The sequence below is a fragment of the Vicia villosa genome, linkage group LG3 (genome assembly GCF_029867415.1).
Source record: "Vicia villosa cultivar HV-30 ecotype Madison, WI linkage group LG3, Vvil1.0, whole genome shotgun sequence".
Taxonomy (NCBI): Eukaryota; Viridiplantae; Streptophyta; class Magnoliopsida; order Fabales; family Fabaceae; genus Vicia; species Vicia villosa.
The window spans coordinates 77,191,854-77,216,540 of NC_081182.1; the positions used below are offsets into that span (position 1 = coordinate 77,191,854).

Below are 24,687 nucleotides of genomic sequence, written 5' to 3' on the forward strand. Positions count from 1 at the left end.
TCAATCTCAGATTTTGAAAATCTTTCATTTAGAAAATACAAATAAGATTGAAAATGTCATCTAATATTATCTTATTCAAATTTAATACAACATGAACAATATCATCATATAACATAGAAGTATATGTAAAGAACAACAGAGTTGAAAATATAAAATACTATTATACTAATTAGCACACACATTAGATTTTAATGTCACTACCACCTTAAAACTGTGTAGGTTTGTCCTCTGTGGGTTTCATATTCAAGGTACATCCAAGGAAACATTTTACAGAGAATTTTGTCTGCAAGTTTCCAATAACCTACCCTCCATTTCTTCCAAAATATGATTGGGCCAATGAGCATTCCGAATCCAAAAACAAATCCCAATTCTACACTTAAAAAGTTCCAGTCTATTGAACACACTAGCCTTTCACATGTTGGTTGTGGATGCAAGTCCTTCCTCTTACCATCAGTTCTTTCAATCAATGGAGGGCCATATAGTCCATCATTTCCTACAAAGGAAGAAGCTTGAAATGTTTGAAGTTGAGTACCTGTTGGGATCTTCCCTTCCAAATGATTGAAGGAAAGGTTCAAATATGAAAGGAATGACAAATTTGCTAGTTGCACTGGAATTTCACCAACCAAATAGTTGTTTGAGAAGTCTAATGACTCTAACTGTTTCATGTTCCCTATCGAAGATGGGATCTCACCTGTAAGACCATTGTTTGAAAAATTCAAAACGTAAAGTGCTTTGAAGTCCATCAACGACAGAGGTATTGGCCCTTCAAAAAAATTGGATGAGAAATCAATGACTTTGAAAATTTTTCGAATTTTAACCAACTTCTGTTCTTGGCCTTTACATGTAACCGTAACACTATCATCATAATATGAGTAGTCCCGTAACATCTCGTAGTTGATGTCACGTGCAACATCTTCATCATATATCATTCTTTCCCAAGTTGTAAAATACTTTTTAGGTAGTTTTCCGTTGAAATTGTTGAAAGCAATGTCCACTATTTGAATCGATTTCCAAGGTTTATTTTCTGAACATTCTATAGAGCCATGAAATTTGTTATTCCTCAAAACCAAGACACTAAGTGTTAGTATGTCATTTAAGAAGCATGGAAAATGATCAACAATTTGGTTTGATCCAATGTCCAATACCTCTAATGATGAGCAGTGGGATAGAGACCTAGGGATTGCCCCTTGTAATTGATTTCCATGGAAGTTCAATCTGGTTACAACACAAGAATTTGGAAACATATCTGGTATGGGGCCAGTGAGAATGTTCTTCTCCACATTTAATGCTGCAAGGGTAGTCATTGTGATTAAACATGGAGGAATTGTTCCAGAAAAGTTGTTGAAGGAAATATCTAGGAGTTGAAGTTCTGAAGCATTGCATAGGTAATCAGGGAGGCTTCCATGTAAATTATTGTTAGAAAAAGATAGGAATTTCATGAATGATAAGTTACTACCAATATATTGTGGGACAGTTGAAAAATTATTGCTTGAGTAGTCTAAAAAATAGGCATATTTAGGAAAAGCAGGTATCGATCCCTGCAGTTTGTTGTTATGAAGGTCAAGAAATTTAAATTTGGAAGTAAGAATTTGAAAAGATCCTTCAAAATTAGTGAGAAGATTGTGAGAAATATTAAGTGAATGAAGATCTTGTAATTTGCATATCCAGTTTGGTATTTTTCCTTGGATTTGGTTATTTGAAAGGTCTAGATAGGTCAATGTGGATTGATTTATCAAGAACTTTGGAAAAGTTTTCAAGTTGCAGGATGCCAAGCCCAAAACATTAAAGTTGGGAATTGAAGACAAATCAACATTTGCAACATTCTCAATGATTGATATGTTGTTGTGAGAAAGGGTTAGTGTAGTTAAATTTCTAAGCTTCAAAACCTCATCTAGCTGCAATGATCCATTCAACCTGTTATGAGAAAGGTCGACGTAAGTAAGGTGTGAGAGTTTTGACATTGAGTTGGGAAGTGTTCCATTAAATTGACAATAAGAAAGATCCAAATGAGATAAGAATCTCATGTTGCTAATAGTGTGTGGAATTGTTCCAGAGAATTGTGTGTATTTCAAATTAATGTTGTAAAGAGATTTACTCATTGAGTAGTCTGGAAACGACCCGTGTAGATTGTAGTTTCTTGATAAATCAATTAGTGAAAGTGTTTCAATTTGAAAGATCTTTTGTGGAAATGTACCAATCAATCCACAATCATAAAGACTCAGGGTGGTTAGTTTTTGCAAATTGGCAAATGTTTCTGGAACCACAGATGAAAAATTGTTGCCAACAAGAACAATGACAGATAGGTTCACTAGTTTTGTGAGGGAAGAATCAAGAGGTCCTGATAGATCACATTGAGACATACTCAACTCTTGTAGATCCCGCAGCGGCAACAAAGCATTTCCCCATTCCCCTCCCATAGTAGATATACTAATCCGGTCAAGATACAATTGTCTAAGACTGGTAAGATTTTGGAGAAATGTTGGTAGATTTCGGTTATAAATTGTCGGCCCTTGTTCTTTTGAAAAGCTACCATGAGAAGAGAGATCAAGAGTAACTAACCTTGTAAGCTTTGAAATCTCCATAGGAATATTCCCTACAATGTAAGAATATGACAAATTTAGATAATTCAACATCACCAACTTGCTGAACCCTGATGGAATGGGTGAATGGAAATTGTTATAAGCCAAATTCAGTTTTTGGAGATATTGGAAACTAAAAAGACTAGTTGCCTTATGAATTCCACCAGAGATTGATTCTTCACTAAGATCAAGGCCAATAACATGTCCCGCATTGTCACACGTTACACCACTCCAATTACAGCAAGCAGTGTTTTCATTCCACAAATTTAGTTTGGTGGAACGTCGAGGATCAAATGTGAGATTGTATTTTAGTTGGAGCAACAATGATTGTTGATCTTGGAGACATTTGAAAGAAGCAAGAGTGTGATATATGAAGTAGTAGCAGAGAAGGAATGAAAGCAATGTAGTTTTCATTGTTATCTCTACTTGCTCCGAGTTTTGTGACAAGTGATATTCTTATAGATGTAGTTTAAGGCTGCAAAAGTATACTAATAGAAGTTTCGTTGAACAAGAGCAGTGTGGAAAAGATTATTAAGAGATTCTTCTGTAGTAGTTAGAATAAAAAAACTCTCAAGAAGACTTGGAAGTCTTCGTTACCTTGCGAATGGGGCTAGGCATAAGTATTCCCTAAACATTGTATTGTAGGGTCATTTTTGTGACTTTGTGTGATACAAAATTGTGATTGACTTTAATTTGAATGATTCAATCCTTTCTTCTCAAGGTTTCTTCCTAGTAATGTTCGTAATCATTCACATCTTAAGAAATTGCAAGAAAAAACTCCTCACTAAGTGAGAAACACTCATACATTAAGGACCGTGTAAACTGTAAAGCCAACAAAATAGCATTTAATACAATTATTTATCAAACAAACTATGCCACAGGTAAGAAAAAATAAATATCATCAAAGAACAATATAAAAATTAAAAACTTGAATTGTCTAAACAATAATTGGGGTGATTTGTCACTCTAAAAAAATTTCTTATCATTAAATTAAAATTATAACTTCAATTTATATCCAATTATTTGTTTACACACATTTTATTAAATTGAATGTTCTATTATTAATTAGTTATGCAAGAACTACTAGATTGAAAAAAACTCTAATTAAACTTTAATTGAATTTATGCAAAATTAAGAGCTCAAGACTATTAGTTATCCTACTAATTCTGACATTTAGTATCAGCTCACATTGTATATTTTATTTCGAAATGCAGAGTCATGATGAGTGAGAGATTAAATGTTAGCATCACATTCAAAGTGTAGTTCATCTTGAAAGGGGTCTCCTTAGTCGTTGAGTAAGGGGTTGTGTGATATGACCATAATATCCCATGTAGCAGTTCGGCCTAAAGTCCCTTGGCCTCTTCTAGTTTCTTTCTCATCTTGAAGAGTATGATTTTATTGGTTGTTTCTGCTTGTCCATTCGATTATAGATGTTCAACTGAGATAAACTCCGTCAAGATTCATTATGGTTGATAGAACTCGACTACATATGAATTGGCGAACTATGTCCTATGGTTGAAAACAATGATTTTGGCAAGTCGGTCCTATAATGATACTCCTTAAATAGAAGTGTTGCACCCGCTCTGCTGTTATTTTTACTGCTGTTTATGCTTCTATCCATTTAGTGAAGTAATTCATCCCAACCAGTAGATATTTGAGTTGGACCAGGGTTAGTGGCAAGGACCATAAGATATCCACTCCCCATTGATTGAAAGATCAAAGTGAAGTAACTGAGTGCAATATCTATACAGGGGTGTGGATGAAGTTCGAGAATCTCTGACATTTGTCACATTAATATATGAATTTCACACCGTCTCGCAACATGCTTGGTCAATAGTATTTGGCCCTTTGAAGTTTATTTGCCAAAGCTCTCCCACCGATGTGGCTTTCACATACGTCTTCATGAACTTAAGCTAAAACCAATTCCGCCTCCTCTTGTGAATGTATATAGCTTTTCTCCTTGTGTTTTTGTCCTTATATAGCGATTGTGATTCATCCTACACATAAAGCCCATCAGAATTAATTGAATGTGATTATCCCTGATTCATATGACCTCTTATTGGGGATTGAGAATCAAGCTTGATTTTTCATATCCCAAGCCACAATATTCTCAATCATCCATAAATGCGTTCTCTATCACATCTCAATCAAATACTTCCCCGTATTAGCCTTAGCCGACTGGACTAACCTAGCCCATCTATTGTTTTAGCCCGACCTTGTTTTTCTTGACATGTCATCAATCAGAGCGAGCTCCGTTTAGTCTGGAAAGAATCCGAGCCACTTGAGATAACCAGGCCAAAAAAATTGGACATGTACACAACTTCTCAAGCATGAGCCCGTTAAGGGTCAAATGTTTTTTTAAGGCAAATCAAGAAAGCAAACATTTATTTTAAAATTCCTTAATCTCTCGGATGGGATTTTGAACTATAAATACTTTAGAATGAATGAGTACATGCCTGTGCATGTGCAGGGAGAGCCATAGCACAAGGTCTCAAATAATTTGGGACCCCAATTTTATTTTGGGCTTTATATAAATTTAATGAAATAAATAATATTTAATTATGTTTTAAAATAAGCAATATTTAACAGGTAGTTTAGTGATTATTGTGAGTTTTAATGCCTAACAGACAATTAATCTACAAAATATTTATATTATTTTTTAAAAAAGAACGCGTTTTATTATTTTTACCTCGGGCCTCCGTATGTATTGGACCGACCTGAATGAGAATCAATCTTAATTGTATTTGAATTTATGAATACATCTAGCTCTTTGTTTAAATTTAATTCTAAGAGTTAGAATGAGAATCAATCTTATTTTTATTTGAATTTAGGAATAGACATAACTCTTTGTTTGAATTTAATTCTAAGAGTCAGAATGAGAATCAATCTTAATTGTATTTGAATTTTGGTATAAATCTAACTCTTTATTTGAATTTAAGTCTAAGAGTCACAATGAGAATCAATGTTAATTGTATTTGACTTTAGGAATAGATATAGCTCTTTGTTTGAATTTAAATTTTTGTTTTGATTAGAGAGGACCTAAGCCCAAAAGAAAAAAGAAAGAAAAAAACACACTCTATAGAGCTTAAAATTCTTAAAGAATCATCCTTCCGAAGAAATTTCAAAAAACTCGGTGAATCATCGAAGATAGTGGAAACCTTCGTCAAATATCCATGAGAATCATAATGAGAATGACAATTAGTCTTAGTTTGTATTTGAATTTAGGAACAAATCTAATTCTTTGTTTGAATTTAATTTTAAGAGTTAGAACCAGTCCGCCTCTTCTATGTTATCAACCTACAATAGGGAAAGAGAGAAGGTCTTCTTTTCATGAATACACGCCAAACTACAATGTGAAGACAAATATAATGTTAGAGCATACACATCGGTGGGTGTTACACCAATTTCAATGTAAATGTGTTAGTGGAAATGAATATTTTATTATAGAGAATGTGATTTACCAATGTCATCGTAGTCAAAAAAAGCCACGGTGCTTTAACTGTTTAGTTTGCTTTTTACATATACTTGTGAGTATGTAGTAGGATAATTGAGACTCAATTTAAATTTTTTAATGAATGTCATGGATATTTATAAAATGCAGTCGAGTCTCGAGTGTCTTAAATTATTAAAAAATATAAATAATTAGATAGAATCTATTAAAGATATTAGATTGAGTGATATGTAGTTCTTTAAGCATAAAGCATACACAACCCAAAGGACACTTGAACATAATTTTACAACAAACAAGTCTGAGATACAAACTACAACCCTAACAAAAGTCAAAAATTAAAATAAATAAGGAAACAAAGTACATGCACCACAGCCTCATTACCAACAAAGCAACCTCAATCTCATTAGTCATTACCAGCAAAGCAGTTTCAACCAAGCTTCCCATCCACCACATCCTACATAATCATCATCTATGGAAAAATGCTCATTAGTTTTCAGAAAATACTTGGCACCATACTAGCTTGTTGGTTTGTAACACAGCTAATTCTTTTCAGATAAGGTCTATACTTCTGCAGCCATTTCATAAACAAGACACAATCTGTGAAAGGAATGATTTAACTTATATTAAATAATTTAAACCAAAGAGTAAAGAACTAGAAAAATACCTGGAGATGACTAGCTACGTTCTCCCTTGTAATATTTTCGACATTCATCGTATCCAGAACTTTTTTGGGTACAGCCTCTGCCAGTAAAAATAACAATATCATAAATCATGAGGCTCACTCAAATTCAGTAATGAAAAACTTCATAACATTTGTAATAATATGAGAAAATTATACAAAAAATTGTTCTAGGTAGAGTGAAGAACAAGAAAACATACTGTCAATGCCTAGGTGATTAATAGCAGCGACAAAATTGCGATGCAACTCGACAGACCAAACAACTCCGGACCTGTTCCTCCTAACTACATGCTGCCAAATGTTCCTTAGCTCCTCTAATCTCACAGGTTTTAGCAGATAATCACATGCACCGTGGGAAATTCCTTTCATCAGCAGATTTGTATCACCGCATACAGACAACACTGGAATCAAACATTTTATGACAATAAAGGTTCATTAAAACAATCATTGATTAATAATTATAGCAGTAACCGTAACCGATAATCTATAGACAAAATGAATAAAATGGAAAGAAAAAAAGATGAACAAGACTTACTTATGACAGGAAGGTCCATCTCAAGTCCTACAAGTTCAAGAAACTTAAATGCATCCATGTCTGGTATGTTCACATCAATGATTACCAGGTCAAAGTTGTCTTGGTTTTCTTGCAACATAGCCAATGCCGTTATTGCTTGATTAGTCGTGGTTACTGCAACCGCCAATCAATTACTATCATCATACGTTATACACATAATTTGGACATAAAATTGTGCATATACATGAAAAACAAACAAAGAAAAAAACAAATCCGAATCTAGGGAAAAAAGTAAACCATGGTATTGATATGTTTGGAGAAGAGTTTCTAAAACTTGAAGGCTAGAGGGATCATGGTCAACTGCAAGAATACGCATTCCGATGGGAAACAGCTCTCTGGAATCATCCATTATTATTCTTCACTATCTATTCACTCATTCACTCATAGAGTATTGTTCTGTAATGAGAATGCATGAATAATAATTGGAGGCTAAAAAATGGTGTGTTATTGTTTCCGTGAAAGTGGAATCTGCAATAATTCAAAAAGTAGAGTGGATGTACTAGTAAAGAAGCTCTATTGGAATCCTAGTGGTTTCCATTTTAAAAGGTAAAAGTAATATTAAAATGGTAAAGTAGGACAACTGAAGCCCGGTTCGAACTCGGATCTGTACTTCACCGTTTTATCACAAGTGAACTATGAGGTGTCTATGGAATATTGGTTTAGGAAGTGATAATCAAAGGGAAAAATCGTTCCTCCAAGATTTGAGGAAGAATCGGTCTTCCCCTACTCTTGTATCCGTCAGAAGTTAGAGATAACAATTTCTTTCCTTTTTGCCCGGCTCAAGGAGCCTTCAATAAGTACTCCAATCTTAGACCTTGAAGATGGATTCACTAATTTCATCAAACTCGGGCATACATAGTCTCTTGCTATCAAACATGTGAGCACACTATCCTGTTATTATATTTCAAAAGTACAATTAGAGTGAACTCTTGGGTCTCGATAAAACTAATCTAGACCATTGTTAGTTGAGGTTTTCGACACCACATTATCCTAATAGAGAAGAGAAAAAACATCTCTTAAGATATTGTAAGCTTTTCAACAAAAAATAGCATGTTTACCTAAATCTCGTCGAAATCACTCTTTGTAAGAAAAAAGTGTTGAACATCAAAACATCAAAACGTGGACTTAGAAATATTTTCTAAGTTTTATACTTGTTCGACGAACAAGGATGTGGCATTCGACGGAGTAGTTTGAATTTGAATGAAGGATAACTGACTTTTGTAACACCCCAAATATACCTCGCAATAAAGAGGAATACCAGAGTACAAAATTCAAGCAAATAGAACATAACGATTCGGAGCGTCACATTTTAAACAACAAAATCACATACGTATATCATGCTCAATCACTTAGATACATAACACACATATAGGAGAACAACATCGAAATCATTAATCATTGTCAGCCAATCAAGTACTCGCATCGCAGCGGAAAATCATATGTCAACAACAATACAACTCATAATATCACGGCCAAACACGACATGGTACATCTAAAAAGTCTCAGCATAACATAAGGACAAGTTTAACAAGGATAAACACAAGAAGCCAAAACATAAACAAGTAATCCAACGTTCCCCGAGTGCTACGTATCAGAGCATCGACACACACCGACTCGAGCTATAGGTACACGACTACTCCGCGTCATTACCTGCACGTTACCAACGGAGGGTAACATTCAAACAGAAAGGGTGAGATATCAATCATTATAAAGAAGCGTATGATAATATTCAAATCGGAGAAATAATCATACATCGGTCACCACTTCTCAACATATATCACTTACTACTATTCACAACATTCACATCCTACCGACAACAATAATATCAATCTCAATTAAGACATACATAGTCATTTATCACATATGCTCAACGAAACAACCATCAAATTGACACAAGATAACATTCATGTTATGCGCACACAAATATTCAAATACGACTCATCATACGATTTTACTTATGCAACTCAAACAATGCAAATGCATGTGGTACCATTGGAGTAAAACTCCCGTCTCAGACAATTGCCATTGGGCCGTCTAAAACATTCGCCACAAGGGTCGTCTCAAACATTTGCCACTAGGGCCGTCTCAAACAATGCAATGAATGTGACTCAATGATGCACATTCACAATCACACTTAACGACATAATCGACTCGAACAACACAATCCACGTAAACGACATGATCAACTTAAACGACATAATCAATTCCGGATATCCAATGTCAACAAAATCCAATTCAAGAAGATTCCAAGAGTATTCAAAGTTATACTAAGCATATTCTACGGAAAGACATCAATTAGGGCTTCACGTAGGTTCAAACAACATTTAAAAAGGAGTTACGGTTCAAAAGATACAGCATTTCAAAGTTTAGGAAAAGTTCTGCAAAACAGGTTTCGCGGCGCCAGCAGGGTTCGCGGAGCAAACTGAGTGAATCAAATATTTCCTAAGTTTCTGCCAAGCAGTTCGCGGCGCCAACAGGGTTCGCGGCGCGAACTGGGCGAATCCAAAAATCCCCAAATTTCTGCCAAGCAGTTCGCGGCGCCAACAAGGGGTCGCGGCGCGAACTGAGCAGATCCAGAACTTCCAAAGTTTCTGCCAAGGGGTTCGCGGCGCGCACAAGGGTTCGCGGCGCGAACTGGCGTTTTTCAGAAAACCCCAAACACAGAAAACAGCATACGAAACTCATCCCAAAACCCCTAAACTCAACCCAATCAAGTTGGAAAACATCAAACATCACGAACAACCACAGAATACATGGTATCAACACAAATACAACACATATTATGGGTCTTATAACATCATAACATCATCAAACATCAATTAAACACATTTCAAATCATCAAATCAAGCATTTGTTCATAGACCTTAACATCTCTACACACAACTTCCATGGATGCAACATACAATTAAATCCCACCCAAAACATCATCATACATCCCTTTAGCATGAAAGAATCCCACCCTTACCTTAGGTTTGGATTGAAGACAACTCTAGCTTCAATATTGAGATTCCCTTCTTTCTCTTCACTCTACTCTTCTCTTCTTTCACCGAAAACCCCAAAATGAACTTCTAATGTCTATTTCCTCTAAAACCCTTGTTTTAGTTAAACACTTACTATCTTAAATTACTAATGGGCTCTAACTAACACCCCTCACTTACTAATACCAACTTAGGCCCAATAATCAACAACACTTACTATCTTATATTATTTACTAACAATCCCCAAATAAAACAACATAAGATCAATTAAACATATAATTAACACATAATTCACATAAATAAATAATTAAAGAAAAACGGTCGTTACAACTCTCCCCCACTTAGAATATTTTCGTCCTCGAAAATTACCTCAATCGAATAACTCAGGATACGACTCGCGCATCTTGCTTTCCAATTCCCACGTCATACTTTCACCGGTAGCACCCGACCAAACGACCTTCACCAAAGCAATCTCTTTGCCTCTAAGCGTCTTCATCTCGCGATCCTCAATCCTTATATGCATAGTCTCCACCGTGAGATTATACCGCACTTGCACATCGTCCATATGAATCACATGCGAAGGATCCGAAACATACTTTCGAAGTTCCGACACATGAAACACGTCATGCAAATTCGAAAGATTAGGTGGTAAGGCCACTCTATACGCCACATTACCAACTCTCTCAAAAATTTGATATGGTCCGATAAAACGAGGAGTTAGCTTCTTCGACTTCAAGGCTCTTCCCACACCAGTCGTTGGCGAAACTCTTAAAAATACATGGTCACCAACTTGGAATTCTAAATCTTTCCTCCTCTTGTCATGGTAACTCTTTGCCTACTTTGCGAAGCCTTCATCTTCTCACGGATCAACTTAACCTTCTCGGTAGTCTCTCGCACAATCTTAGGTCCAAGTACTACACTCTCACCCGATTCATGCCAACACAACGGAGTCCTACATCTCCGGCCATACAACGCCTCAAAAGGTGCCATCCCAATACTCGAATGGTAACTATTGTTGTATGTGAACTCTTCAATGGAAGATAAGTATCCCACGTACCTCCCTGCTCAAGAACATAAGATCTCAAAAAATCCTCCAAAGATTGAATCGTTCTCTCCGTTTGACCATCAGCCTGAGGATGATACGCCGAACTCAACCTCAACTTAGAACCCAACGCCTCTTGCAAATTCTTCCAAAAATCTGAAGTGAACCTCGGATCTCTATCTGAAACAATACACAAAGGAACACCATGCAACTTCACAATCACACGGACATAAATTTCCGCCAACTTCGAAACTGGATAAGTGATGTTAATAGGTATGAAATGAGCCGACTTTGTAAGCCTATCAACAATCACCCAAATCGAATCATGTCCTCTCACGGTATTCGACAACCTTGTCACAAAATCCATGGAAATACTATCCCATTTCCATTCAGGGACTTCTAACGGTTGCATTAAACCAGCAGGCTTCTGATGTTCAACCTTCGACTTCTGACAAGTCAAACATGCATACACAAACTGAGCTATGTCCCGCTTCATTCCAGGCCACCAAAACAAATTTTTCAAATCTTGGTACATCTTCGTAGCTCCTGGATGAATACTCAGATTACTCCTATGACCTTCCTCAAGAATAGATCTTTTCAAATCCACATCATCAGGTATACAAATCCGATCACGAAACCTCAACACACCGTGCGCATCTAACTTAAAATCACCATTCTCAGCTTGATCGACTCTAATCATCGAATCAACCAATTTCACATCCAACTTCTGGGCTTCTCTGACACTATCCAGAAAATCATTGTTAATCTTCAACATACCCAATCGAACACTCGTAGGAGTCACTTCACATACCAAACTCATATCTCAAAATTGCTCAATTAATTCTAACTCCTTAACCATCATTGCCGACATATGCAAAGTCTTGCGACTCAAAGCATCGGCAACAACATTAGCCTTTCCTGGATGATAATTCAAACTGAAATGATAATCTTTCAACAGTTCTAACCACCTTCGTTGTCTCATATTCAATCCCTTCTGATCAAACAGATACTTCAAACTCTTATGGTCGCTAAAGACTTCAAATCTATAACCATAAAGATAATGTCTCCAAATCTTCAACACGAACACTACAGCAGCAAGTTCTAAATCATGTGTAGGATAGTTCTTCTCATGAACTCTCAACTGTCTTGATGCATAAGCAACAACTTTACCATTTTGCATGAGCACACCTCCTAAACCCATCTTAGAAGCATCACAATAGACCACGAACGATTCTTCCGGATTAGGCAATATCAAAATCGGTGCCGATGTCAACCTTTTCTTCAACTCAACAAAGCTCCCTTCACAATAAACATCCCACACGAAAGCCTTACCCTTACAAGTCAACTTAGTCAACGGAAGGGCTAACTTAGAGAAACCTTCAATGAACCTTCTATAATAACCGGCTAATCCCAAAAAGCTTCGAACCTCGGTAGCCGACTTAGGAGTTTCCCATCTCAACACGGCATCAACTTTAGACGGATCCACGGCAATACCATCACTCGAGATGACATGCCCCAGAAAACTAACCTCTTTCAACCAAAACTCACACTTGGACAACTTAGCATACAATTTCTTCTCTTTCAAGACTTGCAATGCCAACTTCAAATGCTCAACATGATCTGATTCCGATTTAGAGTAAATCAAAATATCATCAATGAACACCACCATGAAACGATCCAGATACTCATGGAAAATGCGGTTCATGTACTCCATAAATACTCCAGGTGCATTAGTAACACCAAAGGGCATCACGGAATACTCATAATGTCCATAACGTGTTCTGAAAGCCGTCTTCTGCATGTCCTCATCTTTCACTTTAATCTGATGGTAACCCGACCTCAGATCAATCTTGCTAAACACACGAGCACCAACCAATTGGTCCATCAAGTCATCAATTCTTGGAAGTGGATACTTGTTCTTGATTGTCACCTTATTCAACTGACGATAATCAATACAAAGTCTCATACTTCCATCTTTCTTCTTAACCAACAACACTGGAGCTCCCAACGGTGACACACTAGGTCTCACAAACCTCTTCTCAAGCAGCTCTTCCAATTGCTTCTTCAATTCAGACAATTCAGATGCAGACATCCTGTACGGTGCCATAGACACAGGTCTAGTACCAGGTACAAGATCAATGGAGAACTCAACTTCTCTCTCAGGCGGCACATCGGGAATTTCATCAGGGAAAACTTCAGGAAATTCACATACTACCTTCAACCTTTCTATTACAGCCTGATTCTCAACAGACATCGAAGCAACCAACGCGAACACTTGAACATCTTCTTTCATCAACAAACGAAACTGTCTGGCCGATAACAACTCTAAGCCTTCCTCTTCAGGAGAAGAAAACCTCACAGACTTATCAAAACAATTAATGTGAACATGGTTATGCCCTAACCAGTCCATCCCCAAAATCACATCCAAACCTCTCAACGGCAAGCAAACAAAATCAACAAGAAAGTCTCTTTCGAAAATTGACACGGGACACTTAAGACACACAAGAGAAGTAGTCACCGATCCCTTAGCCGGAGTATCGACAACCATTTCTCCATTCATAGCAGATAACACCAGATTTAATCTATCAACACAATCAGCAGATATAAAGCAATGTGTAGCACCGGTATCAATAATAGTAATCAAAGGAATGCTATTAATGAAACATGTACCTCTGATGAGTGAATCCTCACTAGTGGTCTGAGTTCTCGACAAGGCGAACACCTTCCCACATGATTGTTCCTTCTTGGGCTTCTGACACTTGCTTCCAATATGGCCTTCTTCACCACAGTTGAAACACACCATATCCTTATGCGTACAATCGGACGATGCATGACCAAACTTCCCACAACGGTAGCATCTTCTAGCATCAACGTTACACGACGTGCCCTTGTGACCAACCTTGCCACACTTGAAGCATACAATACCAGCAGGAGCATCTCCCCCACTAGTTCTCTTACCTTCAACCGCTTTCTGCTCTCCCTTTCCACTCGAAGCTTCATAAGGCTTACCACGACCTTGATAACCCTTTCCCCTCTTCTCACTTATCACACGATAATGAGCATTGTTATCCTCTTCATAGATCCGACAACAATCAACCAAATCAGCAAAGATACGAATCTTCTGGTAACTAATTGCTTTCTTAATCTCCGGACGCAACCCATTCTCAAACTTAATGCACTTGGAAAACTCACCATTCGGCCCATCATAGTGTTGGTAAAACTTTGCCAACTCACCACCATTCGGTTGGTTCTCCAAAGCCTGAGCCATTGCTTCCAAAGCAGCAGCTATCGCAGCATCATTCCTCCCAGCCATCACAAGTCTTCACTACAACACAAAAGCAATCAGCACAAACAACAATATACGCTTGTTAGACTACACTACGACACGACACATGGCCGGACAAGACCGACCTGCTCTGATACCACTAATGTAACCCCCCAAATATACCCCGCAATAAAGAGGAATACCAGAGTACAAAATTCAAGCAAATAGAACATAACAATTCGGAGCGTCACATTTTAAACAACAAAATCACATACGTATATCATGCTCAATCACTTAGATACATAACACACATATAGGAGAACAACATCGAAATCATTAATCGTTGTCAGCCAATCAAGTACTCGCATCGTAGCGGAAAATCATATGTCAACAACAATACAACTCATAATATCACGGCCAAACACGACACGATACATCTAAAAAGTCTCAGCATAACATAAGGACAAGTTTAACAAGGATAAACACAAGAAGCCAAAACATAAACAAGTAATCCAACGTTCCCCGAGTGCTACGTATCAGAGCATCGACACACACCGACTCGAGCTATAGGTACACGACTACTCCGCGTCATTACCTGCACGTTACCAACGGAGGGTAACATTCAAACAGAAAGGGTGAGATATCAATCATTATAAAGAAGCGTATGATAATATTCAAAGCGGAGAAATAATCATACATTGGTCACCACTTCTCAACATATATCACTTACTACTATTCACAACATTCACATCCTACCGACAACAATAATATCAATCTCAATTAAGGCATACATAGTCATTTATCACATATGCTCAACAAAACAACCATCAAATTGACACAAGATAACATTCATGTTATGCGCACATAAATATTCAAATACGACTCATCATACGATTTTACTTATGCAACTCAAACAATGCAAATGCATGTGGTACTATTGGAGTAAAACTCCTGTCTCAGACAATTGCCATTGGGCCGTCTCAAACATTCGCCACAAGGGCCGTCTCAAACATTTGCCACTAGGGCCGTCTCAAACAATGCAATGAATGTGACTCAATGATTCACATTCACAATCACACTTAACGACATAATCGACTCGAACAACACAATCCACGTAAACGACATGATCAACTTAAACGACATAATCAATTCCGAATATCCAATGTCAACAAAATCCAATTCAAGAAGATTCCAAGAGTATTAAAAGTTATACTAAGCATATTCTACGGAAAGACATCAATTAGGGCTTCACGTAGGTTCAAACGGCACTTAAAAAGGAGTTACGGTTCAAAAGATACAGCATTTCAAAGTTTAGGAAAAGTTCTGCAAAACAGGGTTCGCGGCACCAACAGGGTTCGCGGCGCGAACTGAGTGAATCAAATATTTCCTAAGTTTCTGCCAAGCAGTTCGCGGCGCCAACAGGGTTCGCGACGCGAACTGAGCGAATCCAAAAATCCCCAACTTTCTGCCAAGCAGTTCGCGGCGCCAACAAGGGGTCGCGGCGCGAACTGAGCAGATCCAGAACTTCCAAAGTTTCTGCCAAGGGGTTCGCGGCGCGCACAAGGGTTCGCGGCGCGAAATGGCGATTTTCAGAAAACCCCAAACACAGAAAACAGCATACGAAACCCATCCCAAAACCCCTAAAATCAACCCAATCAAGTTAGAAAACATCAAACATCACGAACAACCACAGAATACATGGTATCAACATAAATACAACACATATTATGGGTCTTATAACATCATAACATCATCAAACATCAATTAAACACATTTCAAATCATCAAATCAAGCATTTGTTCATAGACCTTAACATCTCTACACACAACTTCCATGGATGCAACATACAATTAAATCCCACCCAAAACATCATCATACATCCCTTTAGCATGAAAGAATCCCACCCTTACCTTAGGTTTGGATTGAAGACAACTCTAGCTTCAATATTGAGATTCCCTTCTTTCTCTTCACTGTAACACCCGTATAATTTTAATATTAATTTAATTGGATTATTGAATTAATAATTAGAATTATTGGGGATTTTGTGAAAATAATGGTTTATGGCATTTGGGCCATATGAGTAATTAGTAAAAGAGGGAGGGTAATTTTATAATCCTTTTTACTAAATTATTATATTATTTTCATAAACATTTGGAACTGGGAAGGAAGAAAGAACGTGAAAGAGCAAAGGGTTGAGAACACGAGGAACTGAAGGAGATCTGTAGAGGGAGAGACCAAAGATCAAGAATTCTTATCTGAGGTAAGGGGGGACTCTCCATTTAATCTCTATTATCGTGTTATGAGTAGTAATGTGGATTAGGAATATTGTTTGGTCGATTGATTCTAATTTCTGAAATATTCATCTGTGTTCATCATTTGGGGTTGAACTGTAATCTCTAATAACTGATAGATTAGGATATGATGAATAGAATTGGTTAGAGAATCATATGCTATTGTTTGTGGATGAATTCGTACACTGTTAGATGCATTTTTCTGGTTTTTGGACTCAATTTCGTAGACTGGTATGAGTGGGAACGAATGGGTTTTTGGACTGTGTCGAATTCTGCAGGTTACTGGGCATTTCTGACATTTCGCGTATGAAACAGTGTCATACGCGTATGGCATGAGGCTGATACGCGTATGGGGGACACTCCCAAGGGGCTATACGCGTATGATACGCAGTTGCCCTGTCCCAAGAACCACGTACTGGTGTGTTGCGTACGAGAGCGTATGAGGATGCTCATACGCGTATGGGAATAATTAAAGAGGAAAATTATTCTGGTGATACGCGTATGGCAAGGCTGATACGCGTATGGAATTTTGGAAAGAGGAACACAGCTCTGGTGATACGCGTATGGAGAACTGATACGCGTATGTGATGGTTTACAGGCTATTTTGAATTCTGATGAAACGCGTATGATACGCGTATGAGGCAAGGTGATACGCGTATGGACGCGTATGGATTATATGATACGCGTATGGCGTGCTGTGTGTGAAATTTCTGTTTTGTGATTTTCTGGAAAGTTCGATGATGTGTAACTTTCGGTTGGTATGCCTGTTTGTGTACTGTTTCGTACTGTGTAAACCTTGTGATGTGATTCTATGGTTTACCGATGATTGACTATGTTGAATGATGTGATATATATATATGATCATGCTTGTTATTGATGATGATGGTGATGAAATGAGTATAGTTGATGCTACTCATAGATTGGTAATGATGAAAGTATGTTATATATATGTTACATGCATTCATAAACATGAGTTGAATCCTATATGATGAGAGGATTCATCGAGGGGCAGAATTCCCATTGTGTGGAATTGGTGCTGGCAGGACCGTTTCTGAATTGATGATAGATCGGTCGGTGGATGATTCCACTGGTGATGATTGGTACCACATGCATAGTGTCAGTCTCATACATGTGCATGATCTGCTGTAACATGATTATATACGTTATGTGTTGATTGTTTGTTTGTCTGTGGATATATGATTGGTGATTGTCTGAATATGAAACGATTGGGTGAATGATATAACTATGACATGTTATTATTTGTGATGTGATAACATTGGTTAACTGTGATGAGACTCACCCTTACTTGTTGTCATTTTTCAGATTGAGGATAGCGGCGTGACTTGGTGAGGATTAGCTCATAAGTCTGTTTTTGGTTATAGTGTCGGTGTCATGCTCTGGTAGATGTAACACTGGGAACACGTTTGTGTATGAGTTTAGTTATAACTCTATTTGGTTGTTGATTGAGTCAGATACATTATGATGAATGTTGACTCTGTGTGCTTTAATTCCGCTGTGTAAAACATGATTTTATCTGTTGAGTTATAATTTCAGTTGTTTTCAGTGAATGTATGACAGGTACCGACGTGTTTTTTTTATTATTTTACGAATTGTGATACCCCTTGCATGCCTACTCTGATTTATTAATTGTTTAATTGCCGCGGGTTATTAGAGGGGTGTTACATTCACTCTACTCTTCTCTTCTTTCACCAAAAACCCCAAAATGAACTTCTAATTTCTATTTCCTCTAAAACCCTTGTTTTAGTTAAACACTTACTATCTTAAATTACTAATGGGCTCTAACTAACACCCCTCACTTACTAATACCAACTTAGGCCCAATAATCAACAACACTTACTATCTTATATTATTTACTAACAATCCCCAAATAAAACAACATAAGATCAATTAAACATATAATTAACACATAATTCACATAAATAAATAATTAAAGAAAAACAGTCGTTACAACTTTCGTCCTTATCCGTTTTTATCAGAGGACGCGTGGGACTTTGGGGCGAAAGGAAGACATGCCGAGCGAAACGTGGCATGTTCTGAATGAAAGGCCGTTGAAAACGATTATTCTCGATTTAGTATAGATAGGAGTCTTAGTTTTAGGATTTAGGGGTGTTCATTCATATTGTACAAAATCTCACTTAAAACTCAAAGTATCTACTTATTGAGAAACGAGTCTCTTGAGAATGTAAGTGTAAACACCATCTTTACTTTTTACAATTTATAATTTATCATTCCAAGAATTTTACTTATAGCAATCTACTTTCAATTGCCTTTATCATAATTTCTTTACAAGTTTATTAGATTACTTAAGAGAATCATTTGGATCAAAACGAACATTATCACAAGATTATGAACATTGTCGAAATGTTCTTCATTCCCAAGAACAAAGTTTAAAATAAAGAGAACATGTCCTAGGATCAATCTAGTCGATCCTGTGAGTAACCAAAGATTCTTGTTTTTGGAGGACTAGCGCTTGTTTACCAATTTTCACGGTAAGCAACCGTACTTAAATCCAAATTTCATCTGCTTCATCCATCCTCTTCAGCATGGTGACAAGATGGAGCGCCGCCACAACAATCAGTGCCAGCCACAACGACCAAGAAACCTTAGTAGAGATGCATGTTGCTACAAAGGAATTACTCTGCTTCAATCACACTTTGGAGGAAAATGTCTTAACCCTTTATGAGAGGTACCATGAAGATTTCCAGATAGAAGATGAGGTCTTGAATCCCCAATATCTCTCAGATGAGATTTGGGACGCTCAAGTACAAGAGAACTTCCAATCACTGTCACTAGAAAAGACTGATGGGAACAACGACATCTAAGAGCACATCTCTGTCATCGACACACTAACGCTGATCATTGGCGCATCTAATTCTTTGAAGTGCAAGCTAATGTCAAACACTTTCAAGGATGAGATCCTGAGGTGATTTATGAACCTCTTAAGCAAGACTTATGCAAATAAGATGATTCTCAACCTCTTAAGCTACATAATCACATCTTTCCAACATTGCATCACATTACACCACATGACTCCAAATAAATCATCAAAGCATCAATTAGCACTTAGCAATTCAATCACACATATCATGGATATCATATCTCATACATACCAACAAATGTCATCCACAATTCATCGATTCATAACTCACATATACATAATTACATGTTATTCACACAACAACATCATAATTAATTCAATAAGTGTCAACCAATCCTATTCTATCATATAGATAATTACATTGGCTTCCTAACGCTTCGAATGGTGCATAAAACAGAGTTACGGATCAAAGTTATGACATTTAGAAGTTTCAGAAAATTCTGCATAATAGGGTTCGATTAGCGGCCTCCCAACGCACTTCCCCAGACGTAAAACAAAAAGGTTCAATTTTCGCAATCTCGCCTAGCGGACTCACAATTTCTTAATTTTGCTCCCAGACTTCGCTTAGCGGCCTGAACTCGCTTAGCGGACTCGCGATTTTGTAGAAAAATTGCAGAGCAATCAGTTCCGCAAATGGGTGTCTCTACCCCTCTAAACCACTTTCATACAACAATGAGTAATAGTACTTATAACCAATATTTAGCACATATTACTAATAATTTATACCAAAACATGTTTAATAGCACAAATCTCATGAATTTAACATAAACCTTAATATTTTCCAAATCCATGAAATTGAAAGATTAAGAGATTATACACAAAGCTTAGCACACACAACATTATGAGAAATGAAAATAATGAATCACGACCATTAAATTTTGATTTGTTGATCTTAATGGATTTGATTGGTTTCTCTTTCTACAATCCTTAATATTTATTTTAAATCAACATAGAAAGAGAAACTAATCCAGTTGCATTTCATTATTATGTTCGAATTTTTTTTGAAATGAATAATATGAAATAACAAATAAACTTATATGTGAATTTAAAATTATTAATTAAAAATATAATAATATTTTAGGTGGGATGAAAACTCCGCGGTACAGGAATATGTTCGTTATCCCTATCTCTGAATTTTCGTCGGGAAATTTTGTATCTCATCCCCGTCCTTGGAGAAGAACATCCTCTCTATCTTTAGAGTCTTAAATGAAAGATTCTTTGCCGGATCTCACTGGCGAATGAAAACATTTCTATTTAAGAAACAAAATATTTGTAGATACCACTCCTCTCCTCTGACGCGGGATCCACCTTAAAACATATCATAAACGTTCATGAAAATTACTTTGATTTGATTACTCTCACATATATAAGGAGCAACTCCTACCTCGCTAAGGATCAAATTTTAAAATTAATTCTAACATTAGTTTCATATTTCACATAAACAAACTAGAGAAATTAGCCAGAAGTCTTAGAGAATACTACGTATAAAGACTTGTCAATTCAAATTTTGTGGATGGCTAGAATAATAAACCAACCCTGCCGTGTAATAATGAAGCAATACACAATGAAATTTCTTTGATCCAGTCAACATTTGTGTCCAAAGTGGAATTAAGTCATAAACAACCTTTCAAAGAGAGAAACAAAAGTAGACATAACTACTAGCATGTGCTGCAGAGAGAGTAGGGGACCATATAGAAAACGGATTAACTACGTATGTGTGTGGGGCTGAAACAAACAGCACAACCAACTAACCACTGAAGAAACATAGTTGCATTTCATCATACTGTTTTCATGCTCCAAACCGTGTTCACACCCTTTTTTCACATGTTGCTTCCTTGTCTAAATCAGACCAAATTATTACTACCAATTCGTATAAGCTAATGTACCTTTTCACCTTCTCCTCTCATTTTTATACTAATAATATTCACGTGAAAATGTTCCTATTGTTTATTATTCACACTTGTTTGCCAAAATAGAATAAACTAAGCAAATCATTTTTTTCTTGTTAGAAGTTAGTATAGTTTCACAAAATTCTACATCTTAATGTTACATGATGAACAATCAAACAAATTTTTCAATATTTGGTTTCCAATCAATCTGAAACAACAGAGATAGTAACACTGGAAATACTTTCAATCTCATTGTTACTATCACCCTCACAAATAAGCAATGCTCTCTCCAAATTCGCAACGATATCAGCCATCGTCGGTCTGTCTTTCCCTTCCAAATTCACGCAATGCACGGCCGTATACGCCATCAACTCGACCGCCTCCGATTCGTTACTCTCCCGCGGTGATCCAACTCTTGAGTCCAAGATTTTCGTCAATTCACCGGCCAAAATAACAGGCACTGCGAAATCAACTAGACTCAATGGATTTCCTCCGTCTTCACCGTTTCTAAATATAGCTCGTTTTCCTGTTAATAATTCGAGTAATACGACTCCGAGTCCATATACATCGCTTTTTGCTGTTAATAAATTCAAACCATAGTACTCGGGATCGATATAACCGACCGTTCCTACTGTTTTTGTTGGTTTGTAATCGATATCAGCTTCTGGACTCATCAGTGACAATCCGAAATCAGATACTCGCGCTGTCCAAGTTGAGTCAAGAAGAATATTCGAAGACTTGATATCTCTATGAATTATTGAAGGAACTGCATAGTTGTGCAGATACTCTATTCCTCTTGAAGCATCCAAAGCAATTTTGATCCTCATTTTCCATGAGTTCAACAAACTGTTACTTTTTTCTACATTGTTCTTATCATGTAAATGACTATGCAACGAACCATTCTTCATGTACTCGTAAACCAAAAGCCTCTCGTCTTTCTCCTCGCAATAACCAACTAGTCTAACCAAGTGTTTGTGGTGTAACCGCGACAAAAAGGATAATTCTGACTCAAATGCACTCTCTTTCTCTTGAAACTTTTTAACCTTGGAACCTGTTTCGCCTCTTTTAATAGCTACCTCGCTACCATCTGTTAGTTTTCCTCTATACACAATACCGAAACTTCCCGCACCAATTTTGTTCTGGAATGAGAAACCGTCGGTAGCTGCTATAAGCTCGGAGAGAGTAAACTCTTCTGCCCTTTCTTGATGCTTTGTTGTCGAAGGTCCACTCCTCTGTCGCCTCATTATTCTTGAACCTTGACGCATAATGGCCGATTTAATCGAAGATGTGCTGGTATTTGAACTGTTGCTACTACCTCTTGTTATTGTTGGTTGCACAGAATTATGAACTTTCTTTTTACCAAAACAAGCACCTTTCCATAAGCAATAAACTATTGAGCATACACCAATAAAAGCACCAACTGATCCAACAATTGCGAACGCCAATAAGCCTCTCGTCAATGTCTTCGATCGAGACGATCGAGGAGGAGATACCGGAGGTGGAGGTTGAACTGGCGGAGGCGGCGGCGGATTTGTTATTTGAGTATTACATATATTCGCCTTGCAAATGTGACGACTCATGCTAGAACACAATGATTGCGAATCAGGATAAATTCCACATTCACTACAAGAAGATTGAACACAAGGCCCGGGAAGAATCCGAGACAAAGGAATAACAGATTCAGAACCATTTGATCCATTAGACCAACCAGGTCCCCAACAAATAACCGAAAAATTAGTTGTAGTCAATCCACAAGTAAAATTCGAAGCAGAAACAATTAACTCAAAGGATTCAATAGAATTCACCAAAAATTGACCCTTTCCACCCCAACAAACAACAGAACCATTCAATCTTCTAATAGCACAACCATGTTCATCTCCAAGTGCCAATTCACCAAACTCAAAAGCACCACCTTGTGGAACATCAAGTTGTCCAGAACTGTTACTTCCTTTACAAACCAAAAAACCAGCTGAATTCAAACCACAAACATGTGACCCCCCAGCTACCATACTCAACATAGACATGTTCCCAAACCCATTCTGTAACCCTTCCGCAACAGTTTTCTCTCCCCAACACCGAACTTGTGAACCATTTTTCAATATCCCACAAGAGAACCCCGACCCAGATGAAATCGAACCAAACCGATCCGACCCAGATGGTTCAAAATCGTTGCCGGTTCTCCAGCATCGAACCGTTCCAACTCCGACCACCGTGGCACAAACCTGGGAATCTCCGACAGCGAGATTCTCTAACAAAACAGAGTCGTTAAAGTAAAGTCTTTTACTTTGAAACGAAGACGAACTATCCCAACAATGTAAACTGTAGTTACCGGACCTAAGGCCACAGAAGTAGCTCTTCCCGCCGGAGATTGAAGAGAACGAAACGTTGGGAGAGACGGGGAAGGAGGAGACTTGTCCTTGACGGTAACACTGAATGTTTTGTATTGACTGGCCCGATACGATGCCGCAGACGGTGGCAGGTGAGTCGGTGACGGCGATGGTAGTGCCGGAGCCTAAAGCATGGGAAAACGGTGAAAGATGGAGGATAATTAAAGCTGTGACGGTGATGAGATATGTGATGACGGTGGAAGACGGTGGTTTCTTCATTAAAGAGAATGGAAATTAATGGTGATGATGGGTTGCGGTGATTTGTGCTTCATTTGCAGAGAGAATGGAGAATTGAAGAGGTTGAATTAGATGAAGAAAATGGAAGAAGGTTAGTGTGATATGGTAGAAAATTTGAAGGTGGTAGTTGTGGACTATGGAAAATGGAATGCATAGAACATGTTTAATTTCTTTTGTACTATGTATACTGTTCAAGGCTGTGTTTGGTTCACATTTATAAAACAATCACTTTTCATTGTTTTGTGATTTTGTGACTTCACTAATTCTCTTGACTTGACTTGGATAAATTTAACAACTTTTGTAAATGTTGATTGAGTATAACTTTTGAATATCTTCATCTTGTGACTACTAGTAAAAAATGAATGTCCTTTATAATATCATGGATTCTCTGAATTCTCCTTTTGTTGCCATGTTCA

At 37.3% G+C, this 24,687-nt stretch overlaps 3 protein-coding genes across 3 annotated transcripts; all 3 read right to left on the bottom strand.

Moving 5' to 3' along the window:
* Positions 1-3,004, bottom strand: LOC131656130 (receptor-like protein 7). Its single transcript, XM_058925894.1, has one exon. The coding sequence runs from the start codon at positions 2,991-2,993 to the stop codon at positions 198-200; it is 2,796 nt and encodes a 931-aa protein (XP_058781877.1). The 5' UTR covers positions 2,994-3,004; the 3' UTR covers positions 1-197.
* A 3,229-nt stretch (positions 3,005-6,233) lies between these two features.
* LOC131656131 (two-component response regulator ORR23-like) lies at positions 6,234-7,674 on the bottom strand. Its single transcript, XM_058925895.1, has 5 exons — positions 7,521-7,674; positions 7,245-7,397; positions 6,910-7,110; positions 6,695-6,771; positions 6,234-6,598 (listed from the first exon to the last, which is right to left on the bottom strand). The coding sequence occupies exons 1-5, from the start codon at positions 7,630-7,632 to the stop codon at positions 6,524-6,526; spliced, it is 618 nt and encodes a 205-aa protein (XP_058781878.1). The 5' UTR covers positions 7,633-7,674; the 3' UTR covers positions 6,234-6,523.
* Positions 7,675-21,741: 14,067 nt separating this feature from the next.
* On the bottom strand, positions 21,742-24,463 carry LOC131661954 (putative serine/threonine-protein kinase-like protein CCR3). The gene has a single exon (XM_058931618.1). The coding sequence runs from the start codon at positions 24,251-24,253 to the stop codon at positions 21,851-21,853; it is 2,403 nt and encodes an 800-aa protein (XP_058787601.1). The 5' UTR covers positions 24,254-24,463; the 3' UTR covers positions 21,742-21,850.
* Positions 24,464-24,687: the final 224 nt, after the last annotated feature.